Raw genomic sequence first — 24,793 nt, forward strand, 5'->3', positions numbered from 1 at the left:
GGATTAATTAACAGGCTTGAATCAAAGATGTCTGCAACTCCCCCTCCTCGGCCAGAGCCTCGAGGAATTTGAGTATTAATATGACTGGGAGGAGTGGATTCATTTAGACTAACATATTCTTCATGGCACAGCCATGTTTCGGTAAGACAGAACAGAACAATTTGATCATCTGATATCAAATCGTTTACTGATAAGGTAAAGGTACGTTATTGTTACATACACATTAAATTTATTTATACACACGTTCTATGATTGCAGTGGTAGTTTTCATTCCAATTAGGTTCTTAAGTATAGCTCCTCTTTTGTTTACCTTTGATTTAACTGATCTGAGTCGGGGGACAGACACCGTGGTTATGGGACTTTGAGTGTTAGGATTAACCTATATCCTTGTTAAAGCATTACGGCGCTTAGAATTTTTTCTTTGATCTCAACTCAAAGGAAACGGAGCTGTTAACTGTCTTTAATTTCTGCACTGAGGGAGTTTCAGCATTACTGACAATTTACTCTTGAAATGGTTCACGCAAATGTTCTTATTCATATATGCATTGCACTTGGATGTTGGTGTGAAATGTGGGCACTTTATTTCAGTTTTTCTTTTAACATTTTTATGTAGCAAATGCACTTTAATGGCAATCCTTACATTGTTTGAAAAAAGTACATCATTTGTAACAGTTCAATAAGTTAAATGACAAATACAGAAGAAAGCATCGGTACAAGCGACTACTGTCAGATTGTTCCATTACATCAACCTAAGTCTAGCATCTGGCTACCAACAGCCATCTATGGTGACATTAATCAATGCAAAGCATTGCACAATACTGTGGCTTCACTAGCAATGCAAAAACATTCAATACAGTAGCATAAAATGTATGCTATGAAAAGTAACCATTAAGTGGCCAGCAAAGAAAAGCACATGGTGTTCACAAGTAGTTTAAATGAATGTAGACAATCATTAATGCTGGTTAAAAAGACAATGCATCGAGTACTTAAAACTCCTTAACAGCAGTATATGCAGAGAGCAATATGGGCTGTGACAAAACAACACGATTAAAATAGTTATTTTTTCGCTGGTTAAAAGGCTTCCTCCAGGTCAAGCCTCATTTATTCACAATATCATGACAGTAAAATATTTTGACACAGATGACCTCAGTGGCAAATATGCTGCAAACTTTGGCGCCTTGTGAGAAATGTACCATTTGCTGGACCTCATGAGGTCTGACATGCGCTATCAGTACTTGATGTATTTGTGGGGGGGTGAGCTCAAAGCAAACGGATTGTGTTTAGAGTCGTGCGTGCATGTGCGTTAAAACAAGCGACGCAGACACGAGATGGTGCAGTCATTTCACAATGTGAGTACTAAAGAGAGTTTTGTTACATATGTGTATGTACAAAGACAGTGAGTGTGTGTCTGTGTTTGTATCCGTGTGACTTTATCTACACGTTTGCCGCTCTGTTTTTAAGTGCAAATAAATAACAACATATGCGATTCAAACAAACCATGAATCCACCCAACGGTTAACGCTTGCTTTGCTGAAAACTAATTTCCACAGATTTCCTGCTATAGTACACATCAGTTGACCAAACTACATCAACAAGGCAGGAGAGCACCTCAGGCAAGAGAAGTTGATTTTTCACCCACAAAAAGCCACGGGACTCTGAGGTTTGCTTGAATGGCACAACCATATTATTTAATTATTTCTTTGAGCAGCAGGTTAGGCCACCTCCTGATCCCAGTATCCCAGGTTGGTTAAGCCAGTTTCTGGGCAGTCTCCGTCTCCTGCTGGGTGACCTTTTCCTCTGACATAATGGTCATCCATGGTGATACTGACCGGGTGATGGTCTGCTTGGCTATGTTGTAGTGGTTTATGAGGGTAAAGAGGCGCCCGCGGCCCCCAGGGCCCTGAGGGGGGTAGTTGCCATACATCCCAGCCGGCATGCAGCGACCTTGCTGCTCCAAAGAGAGAGGGAACGAGATAAAAATACAGAGACGAGCCAATGTGAAAAGAAAAACAACACACTAGGTGACAAAATTATTATTTTTTTAGTATAATGGTATTCTGGGAAACAAACTGTGATTCACAGTTCCCAGTTATATGAGAAGAAAAGACAACTGTGATGAGACAGCTGCGCTGTTTGTACCAGAGCAAAAGATCACACAGAAAATGAAAAACAAAAAACTAATTGAAAAACAACATGATACAAACTAAGCTGCATTACCTAATCTATACCGGTGCCTGTGAAAATGGATAAGGCTTGTGCAGAAATGAGTCAACAGTCCTTAACTCCACTGCCACAAGTTTTATAGCAAGACTATATCATTTTTGTGGCCAGCACTCGCTGTAGCTGTGTATTGGACTGAGCGATGGTGTGTTTTATTGCTTAATAATTCAACTTTTCATTTGTAAGAGGAGGATTGTATTACTACTTATTTTTAAAGTTTAAAATAATGTAAAAACCAGATTCATTCATTCAGAATCATTTAGAAACCAAACACTGGTACAGTGAAAAGCTTTATTCATAATGCCTCACATTCTATAATAGAATCAAAAAAATGATTCTATATCTATCATGCCTACAAACAGAAAACTATGAAATCTTTGAAAACTATTCTGATAAACTGAAAGGATAGATTAGTTTTGTTGGTAAATCTAACTTGAATTTCTTTTATCGTGAAAAAGATTCTTGACAAATTCAGAAAAACATTGGCCTGGAAATGCTTACTTTAATTGTGACAGTGTGTGTGTCAGGTTGTTTATATGGCATATTTATTATATAGTAAACCAGAGGTGTCAAAAGTATTCACATTCATTACTCAGGTAGAAGTATAGATACTAGGGTTTAAAAATACTTCTGTAGAAGTTGAAGTATCAACTCAAGCTTTTTACTCAAGTAAAAGTGTAAAAGTACTGGTTTCAAAACTACTTAAAGTATAAAAGTAAAAGTAATGTCAGGGGAAAAAAATAATATCAATATGCTTTTTCAAATTAGACGGCGAGTTTTGGAAACAATTAGCTCGTGGTACTTGGGTGCACAGAGCTTGCAGTGTATTCGAAAGGAGTTGTTTTTGCATCCAACCGTTTCGAAAAATTCTTCCAGGTACGGCCAGGGATGTAGAAGGGTTGGCTGGTCTTCCTGGCTACCAACCTCCTCGCCGGTGCTTGGTTGGGACATTTAGCTCGAGTTCTCTTGAGTCTCTGCCACGGACATCTTCGTACTAGGCGACATACGTCTGCTATTTCCTTGCTGGAGTGTGATGTGATTTGTGTCATGTGCAGGTGCGATGGATCGCGTACAAACCAATAGGGTGTCGGAATGGTATATGTCTATACTTCTCATCCAACCACAATCAAATTCACTCTATCCGGATAGCGCGATTAATCTGGATAGGTTTTTGTTTTTTTTGGTGTTTTTTTGAACGATGACAAGCCGGAATGAAAACAAGCCGAACTGAAATAGTAGTAACGAGGCTATTTTTAAAATGTAAGTAGTAGAAGTAAAAAGTCTGCTGTAAAATAATTACTCCAGTAAAGTATAGATACCCAAAATTTCTACTTAAGTAAAGTAACAAAGTATTTGTACTTCGTTACTTGACACCTCTGTAGTAAACCCAAGTCATGTATCACTCTTCAAAACTGCTAAAAACGCTTTCCAAAGTAAATAAAACATAAACAATGAAACAAAAAGATAATCACATTACCATATCACCGTCAGGTAGGGTCACAAACATTGATGCTCATTAAGTGTTTACCGTGTAAACAAAGCTGTCGGGGCAAGGCTGCTCGTACTGGTAGACCTTGTAGACGACCAGGAAGACCACACACACCAGGAAGGCCAGCGCACAGATCACAAGCAAGGTGACCTATGGGAGATACACATAGAGCTGTAACAATTCCACAGTTTAATATACGATTAATTGTCTCAGAAATAATTGCGATTAACAATATAATTGTCTCTTTCAGTCAAATGTGTTACTTTTTTTTAAACAAAAGCAAGTTTTGAATCAATCCCAGGGTACATCTTTTGGTTATATCACTGTTACGTTACCCACATAATGGTATAACACAGGTACGCTCGATGGTGTTTTAAGCCCTCAACGTCTCCTTCTAGGCAGCGCTGCGACCGTTGACTTCAAGGCACCTAACCCTAACCCTAACCCTAACCTTAACCTTAAACCTAACCATAACCATAACCATTGCCTAATCCTAGTGCCTTCCAGGCAGCGCTGCCTGGAAAGAGACGTTGGGGGCTTAAAACACCGATAAACCACAAGTACCATAGGTACACAGCCTATGAAGCAAACCACGCCTCTTTATTATAAAATATTGTATATTTTTCTTAAATGAACATAAAATTGACTATTACCATTATACCCCTTACAACCTAAGCTAATGTGAGCAATTAATTGTGGTTAAACAAAGAAATGGTGATGTAAAATAATTGCGATTAGACAATTATGTAATAATTGTTACAGGCCTAGATACACAACAGCTCAAACAACATCATCAAACCTATGTCACAGCTCTGCTAAAGGTCTCATTCTTAAAGTGGGGTCCGTGGCACTCTGCCAGGGGGTCTGTGAAAAGTCTTCAGATTCATTCATTCAAATCATCATGTAAAACTTTGTATTTATTTTTTTTACAAAAGGCTTCATTGTTCAATGAATAGTATTTCAATTTTCAAATCTATAATAGTTCATAGAGTTGTAATCCAACAAATCTATAACTCTTGGACTCTGCTGGACTCTTTGTTTAATACATGTCTAATATCTTTCTAATACATTTCTCTTGTGTTGTTTTTTCACGTAACTAAGACTATAGAAATGTAGCTACGTCATATTATTCCAAGGGACATACATGACAGGGACCCCGGTGTATTCTCTATCTTGTGAAGGGGTCCTTGGCTAAAAAAAAACAATTGAGAATCTCTGTGTTAAAGGACATATTTTCCTCCGCTGCTCCGCTCCGTCCTCAGGAGATGCACTCCTCCATAGTTAGGCCACTCAGGAGGTTGAATATAACCCTAAATGTTTCCATTTTGTATTGGGTTTTTAGCTATCTAAGTTAGGTTATCAGTTCAAACGTTTTTTTCTCAGACACAGAGTGATACTTATTGTGCAAAGGAATTAGACGCCATAGCCGTTGTATATGGTTATTTTATTACAGCTGTGAACCAATCAGACTGCTTGACTTAAGCTACCTGTTTTATAAATAACAGTAACTAACAACCAGGCAGGCCTATAAAGGATATTCTGCACATAGTAACTCGACAGGAAGATGGCTTGTGTGACCATCTGTACAGCCCAGCTCTCACCTCTCAGGGGAGTTATGTAATGACTACTGGTGTTTCTAGGAAGTGGGAGGGAGGGATAGGACATGGTGTGGGAGAAATCGCCGAAGATGTTGAGCCCCAAGGTGTGCACAAGCTATTTTTATGAGTCCATATGTTATTTAGCTTGCGGTCAAATTGGATTATTGAGAAAGTGAAATCCAGATGCAAATGTGAAATTTCTGTCAGAATATTCTTGAGGGTTTCTTGGATTGGGAGCACGGTGCCTGCAAACAAGTCCCTTTTGCACCCAGTATGTTTGGCACAGGTTTAATTAGACTGTTAACAGCACATATCAAAATGAATAAAATAATACTATTTATATCTGTCTGTATAAATTCCGCAGTTACACAGCAGAGCAGACGTAGTGCAAAGCAACAGGATATTATGAAAGGACTGTCTGTGATGAAAGGGCTGCCTGAAGCATTTCAAAGCAACAATCAGAGGAAGTGAGCTGTGTTCTCTGAGACAGTGGTGTGCCTCCTTGACTTTCAGATGTTTGAGAATTAAAGCTCTTTTACTAAAGGAAGCTTGACACACCTTACAGAGACGGTTTCATCTGTTGATTTTGAATATCAAGTGGACTATTGCTTAGTCTGCATGCAGAACACATAGTTCATACATTTTGAAGTATGGAAGGAGGTCTTCAGTCACCCAGGATTGTGTTTTGATCTTTTCTTTTACAAAAGCATGTTTTTTAATCATTCTATATGATGTCACACATCTGCCAGCCAGGGGGGCATTGAGGGAGGTGGGAGAGATGCTTGCTGTTTGGAGGCCATCGCCATGGCAGCAACTGAATTAATGAGAGTTTCAGGGCGGGGTTAAGTGAATCATTATGCATTATGTCTCCCTGTGTAGCCCGACAAGATGACAGGCTGCGCAGGACACAGGACATTAGGGTGGCCTGAGCAAAGAAGTATAACTTGGTTATTGGTGGGGGAATGTTATGACGACAGTGACAAATGTCCTTAGCTGCAGGGACACAGCTGTCTGCTCTCCAGGCATATGCATGTGTAGTAGTGTGAGAGATATTGGAAATGGGATGATGTTCGAAATGCAGACGATGTCAGCGACATCATTCTTACCTTGAGTCGCTCAGATACGCCTTCAATGATGCTTATTGAGAACTCTGCGATTTTAGGAGATCGTAACTTTCCCTTCTTGCTCTCACCATCATAGTCTGCCTTTGTCTTCACCACCACCTGGTAGAAACACAAAACACACACATACATGAGAGAAGATCCAATCAGCTTTCAGGTATAGCTTCAGGAAGAAAATGAGAGTTCACTGAGGCAGGATGGGTTACATTAAGTGTATTGTAGTGTAGAAATAATAGATCTGTAAGAATGAACATTGGTTACACAAAGAAATGTGTTTTCCTTGATTTCCCCTATCTTAATTGGACTAATTGGAATGATAGAAATACAGAAAAGAAGGCCCCCTCACTGTGACTCTCCAAATCAATGGAAACATAGACAAAAATCTTACCTTATCTGGTGGAGGAAACTGCAGCTGACTGGCATCTAGTGGTGTGATGAGAGGGATGGTGTCAAATCCGTCTTCAGAAACCACCTTGCCGTTATTTTTCTCGCTGAAATTATTCCCCAGTTTAACCATTTTCCCTGCACGAAAAAACACCAACCTGAAGGGGCGGGGGGGAGAAGCGCGTATTACTCCATTATGGATTATTCTCAGCTCCTGTGTGATTCTATAAATCATTCAAGAAATCATATCAATCATGTCCTTTACACATGCAAACAGCATTACAAATCAAACACAATGATGTGAGGCGCTTTTGTGGGCCACGAGAAAGCCTGTTAACCACAAAAGCGCAGGAGAGGACATAGCAAGGCTTCGACATAATGGGACCGATGCATCACCGTGGAAAAAAAATATGATTTACCGCATCCAAACACTTACCAGCTCAGCCGAGTAGCGTTTTGAAAACAGCGTTTTTCCTCCTGATGTGGTGATTTTATTGCTACAGCGCCGCTATATGTTTTGTTAGGTGTGACGCAGCCGATTTGCGGAGAGGAGCTGGTGTACAATATGGCCAGCTGGGGTTGTGCGCCGCGTTCCCTCCGAGCTGGATGCTGCTGCTGGCGTCTGGCTGCACTGCAAGTGATGTAACATCCTCATTACATCCATCCATAGGCTACTCATCTGATCAGTGACAGTAAACGCAGGAGCTGGAGCCCATTCACAATCTAAATGTAGCCTACAAAGTCTTTTTATTGTGTCCATTGATGAGGGGAATCCAGGGTTTGTTTTTTTTTTATTAAAAGAATTTATACGGGAAATTATGCAAAAACAGAGCCTACATCTAGAACATTTCAATTTGTGGTTTGCACTGCCGCAGTAAGTATCCTATTGTAGCGTCTCCTGCAAAACACACATAGCCTACATTTACAAACATTTAAGTTATATGGGGAGATAAAGTATTTGAAAGTAGTTTTTTGAAAAATTGTGTATTAGTGGTTGGCTTCCTGATGATGATGATAGGCTACTTAAATCTGAAAACTTGGCTTCAAATCTTAAAGTGGCTATTGTTATTATTATAGTGATATTATATAAATGTATCAAATGAGAATGTGAAAACAATGTGACAACGTGAAAGACGTCACTTGTAGTGATGAACCTACAGAGAGTTCTCTAGTTCGAGAGTTCTCACATGAATCTGCAGCGAGTTTCAGCTCAATGTTTAGCTGTCTGGCCACAACTTGAAGGTTTTGGTTCACTCTCACTGCTCTTATAGGCTTGTTTTCGGGTGCAGCGGGCAGAAAAATAAATAATAAAAATACACTGTACACTACCTGCTCAGCAGCAAACAGCAGACAGCCACAGTATTACTAGCTGGTGAACATATAGTGGAGCATTTAGCAGCTAAAGAGACAGATGTTTCCATTAGAGTTGGTGGCGAACAAAAACAGAGCTAAAAGAGAGTGAATATTATACTAACATTTAGCAGGTGGCCACAAACACAACTCCAAATGAATTATAATGTTGCTCCATAACTGCTGGATGTGTAAATAAGACACTGGTTACACAAGTTTACCATATCAACGTAAAATCTGATGTGATGTCAATGTTCAGAACGTGTTTCCACTGCCCCCAAGTGGCCAAAGAAATCAGTTATTTCAGGTTTAAAGAGTAACTTCTGGTTGAAAGTTTCAAGCCTGTCTCAATTCTGGTTGGGTGTGGTAAGAAGGGTGCTCTGCACAGTGTCCTGGAGTACACCTGTACATCATGGCAGCAAGGTGAGAGGTTAGACCACCACATCAGCAAATATTTTTAGTGGGTGTTTAATTACTCTTTAAAACTCCTGAAAACTTGGCTTCAAATCAAGTATGGTTCTATAACCTTAAATATTAATGAATTAAAAAAAAAACATAATCTTAAGGTATTATTTATGAAAACAGAAACACTAATTGTCGCCCCTGAAAGTAGAATCCCTCAGATAAGGCAGCAGGCTCGTCTGTCCAGCCGAGCCTCAGGAGCTTAGGTGTTGTTTTTGATTCAGCCATGTCCTTGGAGCACCACTCTAAACAATTAGTTAGAAACTGTTTCTTCCATCTGAGCAATATTTCCAAATTAAGAACACTAGTGTCAAAGGGTGAGTTGGAGATGATCATTCATGCTTTCATTTCTTCTCGCTTAGATTACTCCTAACAGTCTTTTTACCTGTTTGAGTAAGGAGCTTTACCGTCTGCTGCAAGGCTTTTAACTCACATTAACAAAAGAGCACACATCACACCTGTTTTAGCAGCACTTCACTGGTTAGATTAAATTCAATTAAATTAGATTCAACTTTATTGTCATTGTGCAGAGTACAAGTACAAAGACAACAAAATGCAGTTTGCTTCCAACCAGAAGTGCAAAAAGAGCGGAAAAGTGCAATGTGATATTCAAGTATAGACAGGACAAGAAATATAGCACAGTGTAGACAGTAGTGTACAGTTGGTTTACATAAGGTGGTTTAGAGTAATATAAATTAAATACAAATGTGTGCAGTGTATTAGCAGTTACCTTATAAGAGCGGAATAAATATGGCTGTGTAATATGAACAATGTATGAACAACATGTACAAATATGTGCAATGTAGCAGCAGTAACATTATAATAGTAGTAAAAAATAATATAGATAAATGCAGTGTATTATTATAAGAAAAACAGAATAAAATATGGATATTCAGTATGAACCATATAGACAGGTATGTACAGTATGTACAGCTATGTGCAGTGTGTTAACAGTACCATTGTAGTGCAGAAACAGTAACATTATAAGAGTAGTGAGTGTATGTGCAGGATGAATAGTACTAACCCTTTAATCAGATATGATTGACAGTAACCAAACAACCCAGTATGTGACATCATCTTTTTCTAACGCTGCAAAAACTACATACAATTGAATTCAAATCAAATGTCCTGTTATAGGTTATTCAAATGTTTTTTTTAAAATAGGCCAATATTTTTAATGTGTGAGCACAACTCTGCCCCAGTCTGTGCGTCTGACTTTATCTTCTGTCAATAATGCTTGTAACATGACTTTTGACAGACTTTTTTATGTGTTGTTTTGTAGGCCTACTCCTATGGGTAATTGTTGTGCGCGGATTTGGAGTTCACCTCCTACCAGTGCATTCAGTTCAGCATTCTTCAGCATCATCATTTTGGCATAGTAAAGCTGAGTATCCCCTCTGTTTATCAGCATGCAACGAGTTAGAATAGCTTAGAGAAAAAAGCTAAAACAGAAATCTCTCAAGTGAAATAATGAAAACTGTTCTAGCTTTGGCAGTAAATAGTATGTTCAGGATCCAAAAGCTGATGGGGAAAATAGGTTTTCAGTGCCTTTAAGTGACAGTAGATCAGAGTGTGGTTCTGTAGTGATTGGCTGTCATCTTTTCACTGATATTACACAGCAATGACTTTGCAGACTATATGCTTAAATGTCCATATGGGTATATTTCCCAGATTTGGTCATGAATAGTTCCCCATGTATCAGATTTGGTCTGTAGCCTATGAATACAAATTATTATAAATAAAAAAAACATCATGTCATGAATCAGTCTGTGTGACTGTGCGTGAAACTTAGATCTTCAAAAATGTTGGGATCCATTAGGCTAAGATACATTGTAGTTATAGTTAAATTATCACATTGAATTATTAACAAACACTCCACCAAGCATTCAGTATATAATCATTGTGAAAAACACATAACATTTTGATTTTACTAAGCCCTTTATATCACCTCATCATAGTACCTATATTAGTAGTGGTGAAATGAAGATGTGTCCGTGCATATTATCCAGTAGCTTGTTGCCAGGCTACAGTGGGAATGAAAGGGATCCATAATTGATCAGGTTCAGCCTGTTAATCCATAGGGAAAAGGAAGCAGTAGAACAGAAAGTGATCTCTTCACATATTGAGATGGAAACCACAGCTCTTTGGTGAACTGTTGACTTGGCCTGGTGGCTATGACAGCTGCAGTGTCTCTGTGTGCTGCTGCTGCTGAGATGTCTGTATAATCCACAGAGTTTCTGTTAACTGCAGCAGGCAGATGTGTTGCAGAGGCTTTCTGCTGCAGTTGCCTTCTCAGGATTAACCACTAGAGGGAGAAACCGCTCACATATTTACAACTCATGACTGCTTGTGTTATGCATAGCCATGCATAGTGTGGTTATTCCTGTTTAAGTGTGTGGTCATTACCATCACGTTAACGGACAAAACTGTAAAATTATGATACCAAACTCTGTGTTTTTTCTTTAAACGGGCGCTACAAAAAGGCAGCACAGCAGTGACAACTGAACAGATGTTTCCTTTTTATTTAAATCATACTGCACATTCAAATCTCATTTTCAGTGGGATTTAGTTACTAAAATCACAGATCACCTACTGAGTTTGTCATTTTTCAGAATAGCCAAGCTGAGTGGAGAGATCACTGAGAGAGCAGTACTCAGATCTCTTAAGTAAAAGTAGCAATACCACGCACTGTAGAAATACTCTGCATCTAAATGTTTACTCAAGTAAAAGTACAAAAGTATAAGCATCAAAATATAGGTTTAAAGTACCAAAAGTAACAGTATTCATGCAGATTGACCAATTTTCAGAAAAATGTAGGCTATATTATGTTATTGGATTATCATTACATCACTTTAATGCTAGGTGGGGCTCATTTTAATTACTTGATATAGAGCTGGGTAGCTTGTGAATTTCCACCGGGGTCAATAAAGTCTAATATGTCATAATGTATTTGTTGATTATATTTCGTATAAATTATCTGAATTTTCAAAGTAACTGGTAACTTAAGTAATAAAATAAATGCAGTCGAGTAAAAAGTGCAATATTTCCCTCTTGTAGTGGAGTAGAAGTTGAATTGTAGTGCAGTAGAAGTATAAAGAGGCAGAAAATGGGAATACTCAAGTAAAGTACAATTACCTTAAAATTGTACTTGAGTACAGTAGCTACTTGAGTAAATGTAGCCTACTTAGTTACTTTCCACCACTGGAAGAGTTGTGTAAGTGTTTGTGAGTGTTTTGTGAATTAATGTAGATTTTAGCTATTAAAGTTGCTAGTGTGAAGCTATGATATTAGTTTAAATTGAGATGATATGAGTATGTAATGCTGCATATAGTCTTTATGGTCTCTTGCTGTGCTAAATGCTCATTAAAGCATAAGTTAAACAAGTATTATTAAGTAACAGTGGATATGAACTCAGCAGTATGCATGGTAATGATAAATACAGTCTTGTAACTTATACTGTATAAAGTGTGACAAAACCTTACATAGCACTGCAACTGCTGTGTCTTTAAAACCAACTCTGCTCTTGGCTCTTTGCCCAGAAAGTTCATTTCCCATCCAGCCACATGGACTAAGCTCCGTCACGCAGATAGAACAAGTATTTTCCCTCAAAGAGCGGCACCTCCAAAAGCAGTCAGAGCACAAACCCCCTTAAGGACCTCTATCACTGACCAAGGACTTTTCTTTCCATTGTGTTGTTAAGGACACAAACCTCCCAGCAGATCCGTCACAGCCCGTCAGTCCTCAAAGAAGCCAAGGTATGATTTACACTCTTTAAACTCAAAATGTGACAGCCAGTCTGCCTGTCAGGTGCCCCGTTATTCATATCATTATGTGCTTTGAGTACATTAGTTAAATGTGTGTTTTTTGGTACTGATCTGCTGACTTTTGGACAGTGTGCCAGATGACTCATTGAATGTGCTGTGTCTGGTTTAAAAAGTCCTGCTGCCATGTGGGAGCTATTGTCTTTTTCATGAACACAAAGCCTCTGTTCATGAATGTATAATTCCCCTCACTGGTCGACCCAGCAGTTTGTGTTGGGTGTGATGTGCGAAGCTGTTCAGTACTTCTGTTCATTAACGCTGAAGATTTGCAGAAACAACAGGCAGGTTACGGAAAGATTTGTGTCCTTGAGGTAGAATGAGTCACAAAGATTTGAATGGAAAGAACTTTGGCAATAACAATAAGTTTCAGACTGAATGTTTGGTTTGTACAAGTTTTTACCAGTAACCAGGCTGTATACACAGGTCTGCACACACACACACACACACACACACACACACACACTCACACACACTCACACACACTCTCACACACACACACACACACACACACACGCTCTCACACACTCTGGTTGATGCTCTGGTTGAATGAACAGGCAGAAGTACCGGCGAGAACAGCACCGGCACCACCATCCGTGCTGTTGATGTAATCAGCAAAGTGAGATGTTTTTTTCTATGAACTGACTGGTTTGTTGTTGTGGACAACTTGCATGGAAGCTGCTGCATCATGTGAACGATGTCACTGTTGAGGTTTTCTGGGAAGATGAGGTCACAGGGAGACACACCCAGAGGCTCGGGCTCGAAGCAGGAAAGGCCAGGGGTGGAAGACGTTCAACAGCGGCTCTGAATGAGTCACTTGCCGGGAGGAAGCCATAGTTTGGTTGTGAATTTCCATTCTGTTTGGAGCACAAGAATTTTGGTCTGTATCTGGTATTTATACACATGGCATGACGTACATGGAATGGGATATTTCCCCCTCAAATACACAAACAGAAGCCTTATGACACCTTTAACAGGATTACATAATGTGCTTTAATAATGTTGCAAGAGGCTTCAAATAGTGTAATCTAATTTGCCAACATGAAAAGGGCCACTTTGAAAGAGGGTGCTTCAAGTAAAAAACATATTCACGCTGGAATGTGGTTGGAATGAAGATCATTTCCTTTACTCAAAAAGATCAAGTTGGATGACCTGTGAACTCTTGGAGGCATTTAAACCCCCACTTCCTGACCTCTCCTCTCCTCACATGAGCATTCCCACCCAACACGTGCATTCTATGTGCTCAAATCTCTTTTGACTTCCTTCCAATGATTACAAAACAAGTTTTAAAATAGCGCAATCTTGTGTGTTTTGAGCCTGTGTGCTCTGTTCTGATTTATAGAGGCTCACCGGGCGGTGCGGACGGACGTGGCTGGGAGGGCTGGCTGGGCCGGAAGTGGAGTGTGGGGGGAAGTTGAGTCAACACAGAACTGTTTCTCAGACTTGTGTCGCTTCTGGTCTCATGCCTCTCAATGGAATCACAGGCACAGACCGAGATTGCGATAGATAACACAGAGTTGCAGACGTGGTCTGGCAAAAATGAAAGGAAAGTGTGTTGAGTCTGGCTGGGAAGGGTGGTTTTCTGCTTCTGTCTGGATCCAAAAAAAAGAGAGGGTAAAACAAGCAGAGGTGGAAGAAGTATTGATCTTTTACTATGTTAAAAATACTCTATTTCAAGTAAAAGTCCTACATTCATACTCTAAGTAAAAGTGCAAATGTATTAGCATTAAAATATACTTAATAGTACCAAAAATAGTCATTATGCAGAATGGCCCATTTCACAACATATTGTATTACTGTATTATAATTAGTGATGCATTCATTAATTAAGTTAATGTCGCAGCTGGTACAGGTGTTGCTAGTTTTAATTACTGCTATAGCTTAACCTATACAATGCATCATCATGTATTAGTTGACCTATGTTTTGTATTACTAATCTAACTCTGCAAAGTAACTAGTAAGTAAAGCTGTCAAATAAATAGTGGAGTAAAAAGTAAAATATTTGCCTCCAAAATGTAGTGAAGTAGAATTAAAAAGTATCGTAAAATGGAAATACTCAAGTAAAGTACAAGTACCTCAAAATTGTACCTAAGTACAGTACTTAAGTGAATGTAGTAAGTTAACAAGTGTAACTGAAACACACATTAGAAAGATATGTAGAGTAGAGAGCACAAGTAATCAGTTTTGTTCAAAACACGGTGGGTTCTTACTGTACAATCAAAAACATGCTTGTGTCATCCTTCATTTGGAATCTCATTCATTCGGATTGTTTTTCATTCTATACATTTCCCTATTCATCTCCTGATCTGTGCAACACATTTTTGCAATCTACTTTTTTTTTATAGTGAAACACAGTGGAGTGGACTACAAAGAGTCTCCCATCTGTCTGTACAGCTATTGTCTTCATTTTGTGGCTGTGATCACTCACGTGACCCCATGACTATGTGTACACCGTGTATTACACAAAAACTTCATTCTGCCACACAGCTGTTTGAATCGCTCTGAAAAACACATTGTGACTGGCATTTCAAAGTACAACAAGCTGTGTTCGGCTCCGAGCAACGCAATACACCAGACAAGCTCTAAACACATGCAACTGCAGTTCAAGTCTTATAAATAGTGTGACTGTCACTAACTGAACTGCATTTATGAGGTACATTTTCCTAAATTACAGACTCCAGCGAGCCTAGCCCAGCCCTTGACCATGATGGAAATGAATGACATCCTGCCCCGTGTAGGGAAACTATGAATGATGATGATGAAGGAGTTGCTCTCTTACTATTACTTTGTGGTCGCTCCTCTGACACACATCGGGGGAAGTCTACAGTACACAGACTTTAGTAGTAGTGTTCACAGTCTACCAGTTGATGTCAGGCTCTTCAGTCCATGACAGATCAGGATAATCTGCATGTCTGGGCAACTTTCCCTCCCCAGCTTCCACACGGTGGCAGAGTAGTTCCGAGGGATTATCCCATAACACTGTAGTTCCAAACCTTTTTGGCTTGTGTGACCCCTGAAAACAGAATAAAGTCTACTTCTGATATCTCAAGCAGCCTAACCAAAGAGTTAATCTTCCTTTTCAGATTGTTTCATTTTAGAGACTAAAATGACCTACTGACTAACAGAAGGACGCTTAATTCAAAGTAATTTAAGTAGGTCCTCCGAGAGAAGGTAGGGGTAGACCTGCTCGCAATCAGTCAGCTGCTACAGGCAATGTGCCTCATCATGTCAGTGTTTTGGAAAAATGCAACAAAAATAAACTCATCTGATGGTAATTTTTGTTTTTTTTGGTGGAGAATCAATACAGCTCACTAATCAATGTAAACCATCCAATACCACCGGAGATGACAGGACGCTGGTAAAATGCAGTTTGCACTGCTGATGAACTTGAAATATCGCAGCTGTCTGTGAAATGTTTTCAACAGCTCTTCTTTGACAATTGACTAAGTGCACATTAAAAAAATCATCAAATTAATAAAGTTGAATCCATGGCCAAAGCGTATCGGTACAATATGGCTAAAAGTAGAATTACATCATCAAAAGTTGAGGAAGGAACATTTTCTCAGACAAAAAAAACAGTCAATATTTGACGTTGTTGCATATATGAACTGTGATTTAATGAGATTTATTTTATGTTTCATGTAATTGATTCAAATTAATTAACTTTAATTCAATAATTGTATTTTAATTTAATCTGTTTAGTGCAATTTAATGTCATTTATTTTAGTTAATTTAATGTATATAATGTAATTTATTGTAATTATTTAAATGTATTTTCTTTTATATTGTACATCACTTGTTTGACAACATACTGAATGTAACATAACCATATTATAGTAACCACAACCATTTTAGTCAAGAATGACAGTATGTGAGTCTTAAAGGTGCAGTAGGTAACTGCACCTTTAAGACTCACATACTGTCATTCTTATAAAACTAACTTTCTGTCATATTTGCTGAAACTGACCCTATGTTCCAGTAGAACTACATGAAGCAGGTCATTTAAAAAAAAAAATCGGGCTCCTCTGGCACCACCTACAGCCTGTAGTGCGATTTGCAAAAATCCACCGCTCCCTGTTCAGATGCACCAATCAGGGCCGGGGGGTGTCTAACTGCGTGTCAATCACTGCTCATGCACACGCATTCATTCTCCCTTGTGGGGGGAGGGGCTTAGGAGAACGTTTTGGGCTTTAGCAGAAAGGGGGGAGGGACTGAGAAGTTGTTGATGTTCAATTTTTTTGGCTAAGTCCTGGATCTTCACAATCCTACCTACAGCACCTTTAATATGATGAAATTTAACCTTGCATTTAAAAATAACTTCTGACTCATCATAACTATTAAGATTGTATGGACTCCTGTCATCGACAGTAAATACCTGAAATCTGAAAAAAACATACCTCTGTTATCTGCAAATATGAGACGCTCCTTTCTTCTTTGTCTAATCTTTAAAAATGCAACACACAACAGTGTTCTTTTACAAGTCTGCGTGATTGGGTGTATGTATGCATGTATGAAAAGGGGATGACCTTTTCTTGCTCCTGTGTGCAGCCCAAAGCTAGAAGGGGTTGAAAACCAGGTGTCATTATGAGAGCCAGACATTGCAATGGCAGGTTTTCTTAAAATACAGACATGGTGATATAATAAAAGCACCCCTCGTTCTGCATTCTTAAATCCCAATTGTTTATTTTGTGTGTGAAAGATGCCAAATTATCTAGATTTGTTATATTGCTATGCAGGCTGAGGCTTGTCTTGAACAATCACATGGATTATAAACACTATTTCTTGTCTGCTTCATAACCCCGATTCAGTTTCAGCTCCAAACCTAGGCTTAGAGGGAACTTGTTTTCACTTGCCTGTGAGAGTACAATCCCAGGAAAAAACTGCTGCCTCAAGAATAGTCACATTTTCAAACTGCAGGAGAAGTGAAAGTGTATTCTCTCTGCAAGATTAATAAGCACTTGCACTCATTCTGTTACAGATTTCATAACATGTGTACACTCCAGTGTTCAGCTAAACAGTTGGGAAAAATGCACTTCAACATGGCCGGCAAAACTGAAGAGATTGAATTACTGGTATATTATCATTATCACGCAACAGACTGTGAATATAACTCAAATCTGCTGATTTCCTCCTAAAGGACTTAGAATCACATCACATTTTGCATAATAACTTCTGAAGAAATTACATTATGAATGGCCTGCACTTGAAAGAACAGTGGATCAGTGTTCCTCTGAATGCTCTTGCAGTGTCAGGAACTGGTCAAGCCAGATCTTTCAAAAGCCTTGAGCCACATCCTCACAGAGGAATGAATTCCCACTTTATCTCATGACTCAACCACATCGTTTTATGGCTGAGACTTTCTACCCAGTACAACCGGGCACATAGGACACAAGCTGATCCCTCCCAGTTTTGTTACACTACAGTATAAGCTGCAGAGTGTTTACTTCCAGTTAATGCAGTTACGTTGAGGGAGGAGATAATAGGAGGGAGGGACAAAAGAACCCACTTGTCAAGAGAGGAAGAAACCTGACAGCATTGCATCACTACTACTGAACTAGCTCTGTGGAGATAGGTCTAGCAATGCAAGACTACTATTGAACAGTCTCAGAGGAGTGCAGTAGAGTGCCTACTAGCTAAGACAAACACACTGGTGGCGGTGTCTATCCATCGACAGGAGAGGAACGATCAAAATGGGCGGCAATATAAGTCAGAAGAACAGCAGGCGAACCAGCTCAAGGAGTCACACCAACAGGGCCACGTGAGTCAAATTACTCACCTGTTTGATGCTGATTTTAAAGAGTAAATCTTTTGTCACTTCGTCTTCATTCATCGATTTAAAATGTGTGTTGCTTGCAGCTGAACCATAAATTTAGCTCTCCCACATTACTAGTTCATATTTGTGAAGGTGTATGCAGTTATAGTAATGCAGTAGCAGCAAGAATATACAACATGTACTACTATGATGTAAACTACAATACTGAGCGTATAACTAGACTCTAGTTATACTCTGGACTCTATTCAAGCATACACTTTGCAGACACATGCAAATATTCACACACCCTCACAATGAACCCACAGATAAGACTGCATACAGGCAGACTGTTAAACATGTTTGCTCACTGGCCTTACACAAGTATGTAGATGTGTGTGCCCATGTGCTTTTGAGCAAACACACCAATGACAATAATAACAGGCAAATAATCAAAACTGCACCAAAAGGTTAAGCACGTCCACATTTTTATGTGCAACATTTTTCTTGTGTGTCTGGGGGGGGCACTATTACACCAAGAAGTTGTGACTGGTTTAACATGATCAGTTACAGGGTTGTCTTCACAGATCCACAGTTGTCTCGTCATAGCATGATCTCATTGTGAGAAATATAGCTTCACTGTGGCAATATTTGCTTGAGGCGATTCATTTTCCTTTCCATATCCCTTTGTTCTGGGAGGCACAGTGGCAGCTCTGTCAATTTACAGACATTATATCACATTTCCTTTGACAGGAGAGAGATTTGCATCAAACCTCCCAGCTTTTAAATCCACAGTATATTCTCTCTCACGTATTCCTAACTTTGGCCGTCTGTATCAACACCTGCTTGTGTGTTTGTAGTCTCAGTCTCTTCTCCTCGGACCCAGGCTTTGGGTGACTTGTTCTTCTGCGTTTTAGGAGACACCATGTCAGGCTGGCATGAATCGGCAAATCTCTCGCGCGCTTTCTCCCAGTTCTTCTGGGACTTTGATTTGGTCATAGAGACGCCGTCCAGAGACATGGCGCCACCAGCCCCCAAACCTGAATGGGACTTCCTGATTTTCAGTTCAATCTGTGGGGAAAGGAATGAGAAAGAAACACAATCAAATAATAATGTTGCTTCACAATTCATTTTTAGTCCAAACAGAATCTGCCAACAGAACATCCCCAGACTGTCTTACCGGGTCTTTTCTTCCAGTTCCCTCTTTACCCAGGCCCTCTCCTCTCTTCCAGCCCATCTTTTCCAGCATTTTCCGTCCTTTATTGACTTCACTGATCTCCCTTTAAGAAGACAAGTAAGACATAATACATGATTACCACTTCATCCATTGTTTTCCTTCTTTAGCAATTACAGTCAGGGACAATATACTTACTGATGAACAGAAGCAGGTGCATCATCTCGTTGGAAAACACCCTCGCTGCCCACCGTCTGTCGTCGAGACTCTGCTCGGTCCTGGTATCTGGGGTTCCTCAGGGCTTTGGCCTCCTCATACTCACTGCTCTGTTTACAGAAAACAAAAGAGGTGACTGGCTGCATTTTGGCTGAGTTTTGAAAACTTAAAACTGGTGGCGGTTAGTCCTGATAGCACTCACCTGCAGGCCATATTTGGCCTTCATCTGCTTCAGTTCCTTTTGTCTCAGTGCTTCTTTATCCTCTTTGGTGAGAGCAGGGCCTTTGGGAAAATACAGAGTGAAGCTAAATATTACACTCTAAAATAATGTTCTCCTCATGTCTTCTAACATGATGTGGTACACAATCAAAACTAGTGAATGCAATCTCACACTGAGCCTTTGTTTGAGGAGTAGCTCAGTATACCACTGTTGTATCATGCAACAACAACAACAAAAATTTGTGTGAAAATGTGTTTTCGTGAGGTGGCTTACCTGTAGTATTCTCCTCCCTCCTGTGCTTGCTGAGGTGAGCCATCACCTGACCAGGCTCACAGCCATCGCAGGTATCAGTGCCTGAGTGGATATGGAAGGACAGCACGGTCTCTCCCATCTTCACCTCATCACCGTGCATCAGCGCATGTGGCTCACATTTGGTTTTAGGCTGCAGAAAAAAGATGCATTGATCACGTCATTGCCGAGTTAAAGTTGAACTATTTTATTTAGGAGGCAACAAACAGACATAATGTTGACCTGCAAGATCCTGTTGCCATTGATGACTGTTCCATTCTGGCTTCCCTGGTCCACCAGCATGTAGCTCTGCTGATCCTGGTCAAAGTACACCTCTGCATGGAGCTAAAACCAAATACAGTTCACAGTTAGAAATATCTCATAACCCTGCAATATGAAAAGAAAGTTTGAAAAAACCCTGGACAAATATAAAAGTGGAGAGGGGTACCTTGCTGACTCCCATTTCTGGTATTCGGATTGCATGGTCCATATCTTTCTCTCTGCAACAGAAAGACAGCAGGGTGTCTTCATGACTTGCCGAGAGATCATTTCCTCATATTTTCACTAAGTCTGGCTTGGTATGAAAGTATGAAGCCTTTTACTGATATGTACTCATGCTGCCACATGACAAGAGAGAAACTAGCACAAACCTGCCAACGGTGGCTCGAGAGTCAGCTGTGATGATGAACAAAGTGCCCACCTGCAGCACTGGAGATCTGACCACTGTCACTCTTACACAGGGCGGCCAAATGTCTGTGACTGCAAGAAAAATAAACCAACTGCATTGTCACGGGAACATTGCGACCTCAGAATGGTACAGATGACAGGTGATGCTCTAACTAGCTTCAAGTTACTACCAGATTTAACAAATTTACGTAAGAGCTAATTGTTTGTCTTTATTTCTATAGCACATTTTAGCAACAAGGTGATTTAAAACGCTTTACATAAAACATCTTGTGCCCAGAACAAGCTCTGAATTTGGCTCATTTCCCCTCTCACCTTCATGACTCTGAGTCTCCATTTCTGACTCTGGGCTTTCCTTGGAGCTGGAGCTAGAAGATGATGAGAACGAGGGAGTGGACCCCCACTCCTCTCTTTCTGACTCTGTAATCTCACCCTCTTCTGGTTCGCTGTTCCCCTCTGAGTCATTGCTCCGAACTGGGCTCTTTTTCTTCTTCCGCTTTTTAGACTTGGATTTCTTCCTTTTCTTCCTTGATCTACCTTTGTCCTTATCATCCTTATCATCATTGTGTGAACCGGTTTTCTGCTTCTTCCTTTTTGACAAAGATTTGTCGCTAACCTCTTTATGTTTAGAAGAGTCTTTTCTACGAGGAGCCACATCGGGACTGCGAGACTTTCGCTTCAGTTTTCGGGATTCTGTGGTCCTCTTAGCTGTTGGCTTTTCGACCCAGTCCATTTCTTCTTCTTCCAACTGTACCTCATCAAATATGATTTCCTGCCATCAGACAGTCAACAGTGAGATTACAATCTCCAGTGATGTTCACTGACAGGGGCAAGCTGGCTTTGTAGATCCCATGTTTCATGCCAGGCACTGTTTTTGTACATGGTTTCAGTCTTCAAAGACAATTCACTATACACCTCCCTTAAAATTACACCAGGGAAAACTTCAGTGATCTAAATATTACTTTTTACCTTTGATTTATAAGCACAGATGGTCAAATCCTTGGTTTATGACACTGACTGTACAGAGTAACTAATGACCGTTTGAACAGATATTAGATCACACAAACAACTTTGATATCCTACGATATAAAATGACTGAATGCTTTATGATTTAAGCCTTACAACTTGGGCTTTACTTTCCTAGTTTGACCATCACATTATTGTGTGAAAATGTCATCACTTACTTTAGAGCTTGACATAGACCCAACCAGACTGTGTGAATCATCACATCACAGTCAAATATTGGTAAGGTGTTACTTGTGTGAATAGCAGCTTCATTGGAACTGTGTAAGTGATTTATTAGTATTGATTACTCCTATTGTGATGGCAAAACTATTAACTAAAGGCCCAGGTTAAAAAAATATCTTGAGCCATTCTTCTGAATGGCTTTGCATGGTGGTATTAAAGGTGTACCTCTGTGGGAAGCAGTATTCCAGTAAGAAGAAATCTTCATTTTAGCCAATGAGTTAGTCACCTCTTGCACCTAGGTCAGAGGATAATCTTTTAGTCAACTAGCCTCAAATTTATACAAAAAAAAGCATTTGAAGACCGAGACCAATACTGTAAAGTCATTCGTTTTTTAAACAGGGGAACTACAAAGTCAAAAAGCCAGCTGTCAGATACTGTCAAGTATAAAATGAATCCATGGTATGCATCAATAAAAGATCCAGGTGTTACATACCTTATCATCCTGGCGTGAGATTTTCTTGGACCCTTTCTTAAACTTTTTGCCCTTCTTTTCACCAGTGCTCTTGTCATGGCAAGGCTCTGCAGCAGTTTGTGCAGCAGGCACCTCAATCCTGGAATGAAATTGGTATCGCCCACTCTCTGCATCATAGTAGTAGTAAATGCCTGTGTTGGCATCATAGTACAATTGACTGGCCTGCGGAAGAGAAAAAACACATGTAAGATCAGAGGACTGGTACGAAATGTCTGTCAGAGAGGGGAAAAAAACTAAATTGCTGCTAAAATAATTTAGCTATAGACAGCCCTCAATTTTACTTAAAAGGGTTTTTTGACGAACCGAGTCGTAGTAGAAGCCTGTGCTGTGGTCATAGTACATCCCAGTAGTCTCATCGAAGACAAACCCAGTCTGTGTCATTGCCTCTTCAGCAGTGGCCCTCAACATGTCAGCTATGGATCCTCCATCACCCTCCTGAAAGTCATAATGCCATTTATTAGTCATAACGTAAACTCTCATTTATTAATTCAATTTATCCACTCATATCAACATCTCCTTATTTCAGTATTTGGGATTAGTGTTGAACAATTAATCAATTAGATGTTGAACCATCATCAATTACAATGCTGATAATGATTTTTTTTAGTCATTCATGGTGTAAAGAGAAATATTTGCAATTACTTCTGCTTAAGTAACTTCTTAATAAAACAAACCTCTGTTGTGACTGCAACAGTGTCGGCAGTGGGAGGGTTAGCACCAGCAGCTGCTGCTTCATTTGGTGCTGAAACCTCTGCGGCCTCGCTGCCATCAGCTGCATCCACTGCTGCTACTGTGTTCAGGCCGTCCGTTGTGTCTGAAGCCTCTGGGTTCTGAGAGTAGCCTCCATAGTAGTAGTTGTAATACTCTGGAGAGGAATATTGAACAATTTCTAACAGTTGACTCGCTTTCTGACGGGCGGGAAATGATCATTTTATTTATTTAATATAAATATACAAAACTAACATACCAGTTTCTGTCCATACATTTTCTTCTGTCTGAGTTTCACTGTCGACTCTGTCTTTATCTTTCTTCTTCCGGTCATGAATCTCTGCACTCAGATGGTCAACCTGAAACAATACATTTTAGATACATTCAATTGGCAGGCGTTATTGAAACACCTATCGTTAAAAACATGATAATAGAACTGTAACGATTCACAAACTCAGACTGATTTCATTCATTCCTTTTGCAGCAGTTGTGGACCACATTGCGTAAAATAAAGACCAGGTCATAATGGTCATTTCTGTAAGTGATACTCTATGCACTGACTTGTTTCCTCAGGTCTTCGTTGTAGCTCTCTGTGCTCCTCTGCAGTCTTTCGGACTGGTTCAGTTGTTTCTGTAACTTGGTCAGCTCGGCTCTGCACTCGTGGAGCTCCTGCTTCAACGACTCTACTTTCAGACGGAGCTCAGCCTCTTCAGACTCCGTGTCTCTTTCTCCATCTTCATTCTCCATTAGTTTAACTGAAGACGATAACATTCAACTTTGTAAGCTGCCGCAGAATATTAGCCATATTTACATCTAGCATATCTGTTTCTGGAGGTAGTTATTTATTTCAACAAAAGACAGTAACGTTAGACAGCACAGTTGGCATAGTGTAGTGTATAGTATAGTATAGCATAGCTAGTACATAGTATACGGTATACGTGCAGTTTCAGTGTCCCAAAATTCCCCATACAATGTCCTTAATTAATTATGAACCTGCTAAACCACCTGTGCTGTTAGGGTTATGGATAATAAACTAACCTGTCTCAAATAAGACCCTCATCATTTGGGACACTCGGTTTTTGGAAAATAATTCAGGACACTAAACTGACGAGCTAACGTTGTAGCTAACGTTATCTCCGTCTGTAAGCTTCACTTCTTACCGTTTGCGTCGCTTCCGTCTCTTTGGCAGTGAATTCCCTGTCAGCACGACACATGAACCGACCTGAAAGTTGAAAATAAACATTTTGTAACTACCCTGTATTTCCGACACACTCGAGTACATGTTTTGATGATAATTAGACAGTTAACGTTACAGTTATAACCGTGGCAATGTTTACTGTCCACCCTGTTCGCAACCGCCATTTACTACTTGCTAATACGTCACAACGGAAGTACTTCTTCTTCAGGGTTGGCGGACTTCTTTGTTGAGAGTGAAGACAGGACCGTCTTTTTAATGTAAGGAATGCACATGGATGTATAATAGGAAGAAGTCATGATGCCAAACTGTTTTATAATTAATGTTTTTTGTCACATGCTGTATGTATGAATTTACACAATAATGTTAATGAGGGAAAAAAGCTTGGCGGACTTCT

At 39.8% G+C, this 24,793-nt stretch overlaps 3 protein-coding genes across 9 annotated transcripts in view; 1 reads left to right on the forward strand and 2 right to left on the reverse strand.

Annotated features, from left to right (window-relative positions):
- Positions 1–556: 556 nt before the first annotated feature.
- On the reverse strand, positions 557–7,513 carry LOC116034518 (neuronal vesicle trafficking-associated protein 1). The gene is made up of 5 exons (XM_031277219.2): positions 7,249–7,513; positions 6,817–6,970; positions 6,414–6,530; positions 3,749–3,859; positions 557–1,948 (listed from the first exon to the last, which is right to left on the reverse strand). The coding sequence occupies exons 2-5, from the start codon at positions 6,943–6,945 to the stop codon at positions 1,748–1,750; spliced, it is 558 nt and encodes a 185-aa protein (XP_031133079.1). The 5' UTR covers positions 6,946–6,970; positions 7,249–7,513; the 3' UTR covers positions 557–1,747.
- A 4,622-nt stretch (positions 7,514–12,135) lies between these two features.
- The window catches only part of LOC116034330 (transforming acidic coiled-coil-containing protein 1-like), a 32,714-nt gene continuing 20,056 nt past the window's right edge, over positions 12,136–24,793 (forward strand). The window contains exon 1 of one of the 2 annotated variants that reach the window (XM_031277000.2): positions 12,136–12,379. Coding sequence is in view for 1 of the 2 variants with exons in the window: in XM_031276990.2 (XP_031132850.1) it covers positions 18,133–18,200 (68 nt within the window). In the remaining variant the exon portion in view is untranslated. Of the gene's footprint in view, positions 12,380–17,874; positions 18,201–24,793 lie in introns of those variants that run through there. The other variant, XM_031276990.2, reaches the window with a different exon arrangement.
- aggf1 (angiogenic factor with G patch and FHA domains 1) lies at positions 18,663–24,631 on the reverse strand. Of its 6 annotated transcripts, none has more exons than XM_031277045.2 (16): positions 24,515–24,631; positions 24,362–24,423; positions 23,763–23,956; positions 23,461–23,560; positions 23,168–23,358; positions 22,797–22,928; positions 22,455–22,655; positions 21,089–21,545; positions 20,740–20,848; positions 20,538–20,589; positions 20,333–20,434; positions 20,075–20,243; positions 19,784–19,863; positions 19,564–19,691; positions 19,372–19,471; positions 19,008–19,262 (listed from the first exon to the last, which is right to left on the reverse strand). In XM_031277045.2, exons 3-16 carry the CDS (start codon positions 23,946–23,948, stop codon positions 19,008–19,010), a joined length of 2,262 nt encoding a protein of 753 aa, XP_031132905.1. In that variant the 5' UTR covers positions 23,949–23,956; positions 24,362–24,423; positions 24,515–24,631. The 6 variants fall into 6 exon arrangements, with proteins under 6 accessions (XP_031132874.1, XP_031132905.1, XP_031132897.1 ...); XM_031277037.2 differs by having other exon boundaries at positions 24,524–24,624; XM_031277030.2 differs by having other exon boundaries at positions 24,362–24,600.

Source organism: Sander lucioperca, chromosome 6 (assembly GCF_008315115.2).
Source record: "Sander lucioperca isolate FBNREF2018 chromosome 6, SLUC_FBN_1.2, whole genome shotgun sequence".
Classification (NCBI taxonomy): domain Eukaryota; kingdom Metazoa; phylum Chordata; class Actinopteri; order Perciformes; family Percidae; genus Sander; species Sander lucioperca.

Excerpts from the sequence above, each read along its gene's own strand:
- LOC116034518 (XM_031277219.2), bottom strand. The coding sequence starts at position 6,945 with ATGGTTAAACTGGGGAATAATTTCAGCGAGAAAAATAACGGCAAGGTG. Across the intron at positions 3,860-6,413 it reads GCGTATCTGAGCGACTCAAG|GTCACCTTGCTTGTGATCTG; the intron begins GTAAGAATGATG and ends TATCTCCCATAG. Across the intron at positions 1,949-3,748 it reads CCGACAGCTTTGTTTACACG|CAAGGTCGCTGCATGCCGGC; the intron begins GTAAACACTTAA and ends TCTTTGGAGCAG.
- aggf1 (XM_031277014.2), bottom strand. The coding sequence starts at position 23,972 with ATGTTATCGTCTTCAGTTAAACTAATGGAGAATGAAGATGGAGAAAGA. Across the intron at positions 19,864-20,074 it reads GAGGGAGGAGAATACTACAG|GCCCTGCTCTCACCAAAGAG; the intron begins GTAAGCCACCTC and ends ATTTTCCCAAAG. Across the intron at positions 19,692-19,783 it reads AGGCCAAATATGGCCTGCAG|AGCAGTGAGTATGAGGAGGC; the intron begins GTGAGTGCTATC and ends TTCTGTAAACAG.